The sequence below is a fragment of the Scardinius erythrophthalmus genome (assembly GCF_964197995.2).
Source record: "Scardinius erythrophthalmus genome assembly, chromosome: 4".
NCBI classification, from domain to species: domain Eukaryota; kingdom Metazoa; phylum Chordata; class Actinopteri; order Cypriniformes; family Leuciscidae; genus Scardinius; species Scardinius erythrophthalmus.
The window spans coordinates 19,500,646-19,508,842 of NC_138224.1; the positions used below are offsets into that span (position 1 = coordinate 19,500,646).

At 36.1% G+C, this 8,197-nt stretch overlaps 1 protein-coding gene across 1 annotated transcript; it reads left to right on the forward strand.

Annotated features, from left to right (window-relative positions):
- Positions 1-586: 586 nt before the first annotated feature.
- Positions 587-7,907, forward strand: depdc4 (DEP domain containing 4). Its single transcript, XM_081363358.1, has 9 exons — positions 587-697; positions 2,094-2,499; positions 2,573-2,724; positions 3,799-3,991; positions 4,083-4,309; positions 4,399-4,541; positions 6,010-6,135; positions 6,228-6,306; positions 6,394-7,907. Exons 1-9 carry the CDS (start codon positions 622-624, stop codon positions 6,591-6,593), a joined length of 1,602 nt encoding a protein of 533 aa, XP_081219484.1. The 5' UTR covers positions 587-621; the 3' UTR covers positions 6,594-7,907.
- The last annotated feature ends 290 nt before the right edge of the window (positions 7,908-8,197 follow it).

Here is an 8,197-nt window from a genome sequence, read left to right on the forward strand (position 1 = left end):
TTAATTCCATGTAATATGAAATGATTCCATCTCTATATGACACACACAGTATAGAATTTCCTCATATTCCCCATATGTCAACTGAATAGAGATATGATAAGTTACTACTCGTCATTCTGATTTCTAGTATGTGAATTATGAATTATTTATCGACATTTAAATGTAATATCTCAATATAAATATTAAATTTGGTTTAATTCTTTTAAAAATCCTTTATATGAGAGCATATCCTATATATATAATATAAAGGATTATACACACACACAAACGATGGAAAAGTATCTTATTTCTGCAGCAAAAATTAGAGTACTGATAAATCTATGGTTCGATCTTATAATATTATATATTGGATGGGCAGTATTTGTTATTTATTAATATTATTTTTACACAGTTCCACTTTCTTGGTAAATTGTAACTGCGTGTGAGTTCACACGGTCGAGATAGTGGAACCCCACAGGGTTCTAGGATCAGATTCATTCACGCAAACGCGCAGAATGTAAATTCCGTCTTACATACTGCAGCTGATCCCAGATCAGAGCCTCGTCGCACCGATGTAAGCAGAGATGACGGGCTCTGAAGTAAGTCAGAGAATGGGCATGTGACGCCATTTCCGGTGCCGCAATGGCGGTGGATTTGACTCCTCGGTTCAGAAGACTGAACAGTCAAACCTGTTTCAGAGAGAATAAACAACTGTCAGGTACAAAAAAAAATGGTTTATACGAACTTAGCCTTTATATTTCTGTACAGTTTGTTTTTAAACGTTTCCTTTATATTTCCACCAGTTTGATAACGAACTAGACTAAATGAATCAAGATCCTTATCAGGTCATTCAGCTAACAGTTAAGCTAAACAGTTTTTTACCGTGTTTTTATTATGTTTCGATTGTAATCTATATATCTATATATATAAAATTATAATCTTCAGCATCACGGATTAAATAATTTTTAAACTAGCTGATTTCTAATAATGTAAATGAACCGAGTCTTTTGTGCTTAATGTAAACGTATAACGTTAGTATAAAAGTGATATATCAGATGATAATACCACTCTTTGTGAAAATAATTGTGCTTAATTGTTTTGAATGTGCATTTGAAGTGTAGGCTACTTCATATCTTAATAGTATATTTTATATTTAAAAAAATAGTCATAAACCTCATGTTCTTTTTTTTCACCAAGTGCAAGTTCGTCTGGGGTTAGGGTTAGGGTTAGAGCACTCATCTTCCAACACACCTCTTGGTTGTGGTGTTCCACAGGGATCAGTACTTGGACCTGTGTTGTTTTTCCTGTATATGCTCCCCTGGCATCTATTTTTGATAAAAATGCATCTATGCATCTTCCCCCAATATTTCAAAAGATAACATCCATTCTATTTTTTTGGAGAAAAAAAAAGGTCTGAAAATGTTTTAAATATAAAGAAATGATAGATTATCCATTTGTGACGTGGCGAGCCATAACACACATCCGTGTTCTTTTGGCATGTCATTTATGTGTTTGTTAGAGGTTGGATTCATATCAAATACTGACAAACTGCCTATATTACTTCTAAATATGATGTCTACTTCATAAATAAACTTATATGGAACCATATATGGAAATGGAAGAGTCCTTAAGAGTCCAACCTAAAATTTGGAACACAAATTGTTCAGGTTTTTGACTTTGAATTCCTTGCCGTTTCAGAGTAAAACATGTTTTGTAATATATATATTTTATATATATATAAAAAATTATATATTTACATTTTCTTAAACTTAAACTTATATTATTATTTTTGTAAATTCCCCTTTCATCATTTTTTTTCACTTATACAATAATTTGGCAAGTGTAAAAAGAGACCAAACTTAGGTCTGTGTTCCTAAGTATTCAAGATTTATTACAATTTAAAGTGGAAATGTCATTTTGGGGTCTTCCCCAAAAAATTGGACTAACAGTTAAGGGGTTAAAAGTAAGACCAAGCATGGTACTAAATACATGGTATTGCAATGGCATGTGTCATAAAGCATGTTATTATTACCATGGAACGTGCTCAGTAAACGTTTTTTGGTACTTTTTGTTAATGTATGAAGACTTAATCATCTTGTCCTGATGTCTTTTAGGTTTCTCTGGGCCCTTCAGGGCCACCCAGCTGTGGCAGAACATCATTGAAGCCCTGCGGTCGCAGGTGGAGCTCCGACCCCGCAGACAGCACCTGCGCATCCATCCTGACTGCTTCACCGGCTCTGATGCGGTGGACGTGGTTCTGAGCCACCTCATGCAGAACATCTATTTCTGCTCCAGCGAAGTGTCCCGTCTCAAAGCTGCCAGGCTCTGCCAAGCCTTAATGGAGTCTAGAGTGTTTGAACCCGTCGGGATGAAGCTCTTCAGACGAGAAAAAGAAATGACCTTTGAGGATTCCAGCTGCAGTCTGTACCGCTTCCTGGACGGATCGGCCAAAAAGAGGTACGGTGGCGGTGAGAACCAGACTCCTGACAAACAAACCGGAAAGTGGAAGACCTCTTCAAGGTAATTGCATATGAATCACTGATACATCTAAAAGTTTAATTTGCTGTACTTAAGTGTTTTATGTTGTTTGTAGGTTTGGAGAAATGCAGACGATCTCCAACCCTTTGGTTCTTGGATCATCAGACAGAAGAGTGGAGAGACTACTGAAGAATATAAACCTGCACCCATCCGTGCCCTCTGATCTGCATCGTGCTGCAATTTCCAACAGTTTCCTTTCAAAAAAAGGTGAAACTGCTCATAATTTAGATTTTTAAAGAACATAATTTATTCCTCTCATTGCATTTGCTTTTAAAGTCTTTTGACCATACAAAATGTGTTGTATTCACTTATCAGGAGAACCATTAGAAGTAGATTTCCTCACTGTGTTGATAGAGTATGTAAATAAGTTGGGGTGGAGCTTATTTAAGTGTTTGGCCTTTTCATATAGCCTTTAGTTTACATCACAGGGCAAAACTATGGCTGTTTCTGGTAGTCTATTGTGGTCTGAAAGAGTCTGATTTGATGTCTGTTGAGATGTAAATGAGTCTGAGGAGGTTTAAGTGAAGTCTAAAGTGTTTTTTTCTTGAATGTCTCATGTGGTGTAATGGTTCTTGGGGTTCAGATATAGTCCTTTATTGTCTCTGATGAGTTCTGAATGGGCCTAAGGAGGTTCAAGCACAGATTGAAATGGTTTCTTGGGGCTCTGAGTGTAGTGTATTGTGGTCTAATAGAGTCTGATTTGGTGTCTGTTGAGATCAAAATTAAAGGTTTAAATAGAGTCTGAAGTGGTTTCTTGAAGGTATGTTGAGGTCTAAACTGGTTTTATGTGGTTTAATCAGGTCTGACGTTGTCTGATGCTGGTCTAATATGGCCTGTTTTTGGTCTGTCTTTTTTAAACCTTTAACCATTTAAAACTATTAAACTGTGTAGAATATATATATATATAAGACATTTATTATTGCAATGCTCGTTGTATTGTTTTACCTACTATTTTTTAATAATAGTGTATAGGCCTACTGAAAAGCAGCGTTTCCCAAACTGAGGTTCGTAAGGGATCTTTAGGGTGTTTGTGTGTTAATGAAAGCTTATAATTTATTAAATTAAAAAATAACTTAAAATAAAACACTTAACAAAAAGGTTAAACATGGCTATGTGCTAAAACTCAACTTTAAACTAGTTTTAACTTGCCGTATCTTAAAGACACAATTATCATGGCATGATATGGGGAAAAACATTGACAAACGATTAGACAGCAGTGCAGAAGGATGCATGACTTACTAACAGCCCTTAATATTTCTTCTCTTCTTGTGTTTGTCTCAGTGGTGCGGGACGTTTGGAGGCAGCAGACGTTACTTCAGTTGCTACAGGTGGTTGAGATCTCCATGCTGGACTGTATTCTGACCTCGCCTGCCAAACCGGAGCCCCTGCGCTCATCTCTGCGCAGCCACGGAGACCTGGTCATCTCCAACACCTGCGTGGATCGTGAAGTCTCAGAGAGTCTCAGCCTTCACGAGTCAGTGCACAATACTCAGTGCCGTCACATTCAGATTCATGGTTTTCATGTGGGTTCACCTGTGTTGTGTGTGTCATTCATCTCTTCGAAGGTTGGACTCTTGGCTGGTGGCAGCGGTGGATTGTCTTGAGCTGTTCCCAGATCAGTTAATCGTGGCTGCCAGTGAGCAGCTCGTCCAGCAGAATGCAACATCTGGGGAGGGGAAGCACAAGAGACTGCTGTTCGACACCATCGCCAAGTATTACAACAGCCCAGAGAGACCTCCACTACTGCCAGGCCGCTACACGGACATCCAGACTGGAATCCTACATCTTTTGGGTAATTTGTAAAACACAATGGGCTCAATGTCGTATGTGTTCGAGGCTGTTAATTCATTCTGCGTTATTTAGAATGATCTTTGTGTGTAGATTTTGGGAGAGGTCAGGATGCTTTGAGAGCGACTCAGCTCTGTCTGCAGATGTTGGAGTCCACGAGCAGAGACGAGTTACGCAGACTGTTGGGTTTTATGGCAGCCGCTGCAGATAATGAAGCTTTCAGACTGCACAAGCAGGTGATCAAGAGTTAAATCTGTTTAAACCATCGCATGAGGTTGATTGATTGATTAAAACCATTTTCTGTATCGGCATAGAAAATACTCAAAGATAAACGTAGTTCTCTAATGTCAAAGATCAATTATGTGTGTTTGTGTGTGTGCTCTTGGAATTCCTACTAAAAAAGGGATGTACCGGTATTAGATCTTATCCCCCCCCCCCCCCTTTAATTCATTTTCCTTAAAGGAACACTCCACCGTTTTTTGAAATAGGGCTTATTCACCTTCTTTCCTACATTTAGATAGGTGGGCAAATGCATTTTTGTCTCAGTGCATGCATTGTTTTAGTTTGACAGGGTCGGCGCTAGCTTAGCTTAGCATAATGAATGGAATCCTTTGTTGCCAGCTAGCATGTCCTGAGTAAAAGTGGTATAATTTTTTTTTTAGATACACCTAATTACTTCTTGTGGCCTGCGCATTCATAACAAGTACAAATAGTGATGCAGATTAACACTAGGCGATTTCCTAGGCAGATATTGACTTATATATTAAGGACTATATTAGGGGGAAGCACAGGCATAGGAAATTGCCTAGTGTTAATCTGCATTGCTATTTGTACTTGTTGTGAATACGCAGGCCACAAGAAGTAATTAGGTGTTTCTAAAAAAAAAATTATACCACTTTTACTCAGGACATGCTAGCTGGCAACAAAGGATTCCATTCATTATGCTAAGCTAAGCTAGCGCCGAGTCCGACCCTGTCAAACTAAAACAATGCATGCACTGAGACAAAAATGCATTTGCCCACCTATCTAAATGTAGGAAAGAAGGTGAATAAGCCCTATTTCAAAAAACGGTGGAGTGTTCCTTTAACACAAAAAAATATTAATGATTGTATTATTATACACCAACACTACCATTCAAAAGTCTTTATGCTCACCAAGGCTGCATTTAATTGATCAAAAATACAGTAAAAGCAGTAATATCGTGAAATATTATTTCAATTTAAAATATCTATTTTCTATTTTCATTTATTTGTAAAAATGTAATTTATTCCTGTGATGCTCAGCTGAATTTTCAGCTTCATTACTCATTCTTCAGTGTCACATGATCCTTCAGAAATCATTCTAATGTGATAATTTGCTGCTCAAGAAACATGTTGGAAACAGCTGTGCTGCTTCATATAATATAAAGTTCTGAAAGAACAGTATTTATTTGAAATTGTTTCTTTTTTGTAACAGCATATGCCTTTACTGTCACATCAATTTAATGCATTCTTGCTGAAGAAAAGCATTAATTTCTTTAAAAAAAAAAAAAAAATCTTACTGTAAATGTTTATACTTACTGGAATAGTATAATTCATGGGCTACATTTTCGTCTAAAATATATTTTATATTTGATGATTTTGGCCATTTTTAACATGTTTGAATTAATAAAAGAAATGTCTGAATGCGTACTATAAAGGCACAGGCACATTTGTGTTGTAACAGATTGAGAACCGTGCTTTGGTCAGCAAGACGTTTGTGAAGGCTGTGATCCAGAGTAAAGAAATGACTCGAGTCCAATGTGAGCAACTGCTGCTGTTCCTCATGGATAATCACACTCAACTCTTTAAGGTGTGCCCTTTTTTACAAACACATTATCTCTGAAAGTTCTGTTCAAATCACAGAATGTTTAAATAATTTTTCGTCCATACCTGTGCATCTAGACCCCGTTGTCATTGATTGAGGCTGTGAGGAGGACACTACAAACCTTGCAGCGAGGGAGGGATCTAGATAATGTAGCACGTAAGTTCACTCACAGTCTCCCTATAAAAATGATTTCCGCATTGATTTGATTATCATCTCCTGAAGCTGCTTCTTTTGCCTTTGCAGTGTTCACTTTCTGCCAGCAGGTGTCGCTCCAGCAGTATGAGGATAACAAAGATAAGGCCACTCTTGACAGCTTAAAGCGGTTAATGCATCACATCGCTCTCAGTGACGACCTGTCCGTCAAACAGAAGAGACGACTGGCCAAACAGTTTCAGAAACATCACCCAGGGGTTTTTCTCCAGCACTTCTTCTCTACATTCTAGAAAGTAATGAACACTGGATAAACATCGTTTGTTAGTCCGTGAAGGTCCGGGTTATAGAATTGTGTCAGGTAGCGTTGTTTGTTAAACTTATTTTTATTAGTTGAAGGCATTTCAACCTAATATAGCAATTCAAAGATTAGGGTTACTAACCTCACATAACTGTGGGTCACACTTCATTTTAAGGTGCCCTTGTTACAGTGTAATTATACATTTAAGTACTGAGGAATAATAATTAATTAGGGTTAGTTGGATGTGATCAGTGTTTTATGTAACGCAAGTTACTTAATCGGATTACTTTTTCAAGTAACTAGTAAAGTATCGCATTACTTTTGAAATTACAAGTTACTTTTTCACATAGGTAACACAACTTTCCCATTTATTGACTTTGCGCTTCCTTCAGCCTGAGGCTTTTTCATTGAAATTTTGCTGTGAAATGGCTTTTTTTAAATTATAAAACAAACAAGCAAGCCCAGCCCAGGTGAGAAAAAGTAACGCAAAACATTACTTTCTATAAAAAGCAACTAAGTAATGGGATTAGTTACTGTTTCACAATAGTGTAAAACATTACTTTACAAGTTAATTTATCCAACAGTGCATGAGATATTATAGTTATTACTACAGTAAATGCATGTAATGTGTAACAAAGCCACTGTAAAATTAAGTGTTACGTGATTTGCAAATAGTCTCTGATTTATAGAAGCTTTATAAGAAGGACAGTTATTACAAGTATTAATACTATAATGAAACCGCTAATCACTACTGAACACTACATAGATTTAATCAGATGAGTGAATACTGTTTTCACCTCAGTATAGGATTACTTGAATTGTGTATATGCTCAGGTTTTTTCAAGCTATTAGAACTAGTTTTAGCTGCACTTGAAATTGAGAAATGGATACCTATGCCTTAAAGGTAAAGATTCAAATTAACATACTTTTTAATGAATATTTACCTCATGTATTACTGTACTTCGTATAAATGTCTGCTACTGATTTTAAATGTATTTGTATTGAAAAATGTAGCATAATTGGGTGTGATTATTCATAATAGGCATAATTATTCAGAAATACAAAGGGAATATTTAATTGCAGAAGTTATTTTAACTTCTAAAATTATGACTGAATGCACTGGATTAAATGTGGTGTTGCATATCAATGGTATTTATTACATAATTCAACAGAAAGTTAATTAAATTGCATTACTGGTACTTTGAACTAATGAAGTTGTATAATTATTGTATTGTATTAGATAATTTTTTTAGATGCACTTTAATTTTCTAAAATTTAAAACTCATTAAAATACTTGCAAAAGCTCAAAAAAAAGAATTTTGTTATTTTTTAAGTTGCAGGTTCAGACTTACTGTCTTATGAGAGCTTATTATAAACATGGCATGCTTTGAACATTTTGAAAGATGTGCCTATGCTTTGTGATGGAACAAAGTGATCAAGTTTCAACAACACTACTAGGTAAGGTGAACGTATAACAATTTTGAGGTAAATTTTATTATTATAATCATCATGGCTGTATGAGGTCCCAAACAGAAAGCAAAGTGAGTCGATATAGATAGTATTTTGAAAACAAGGACTTTTATCACAGATCATTTT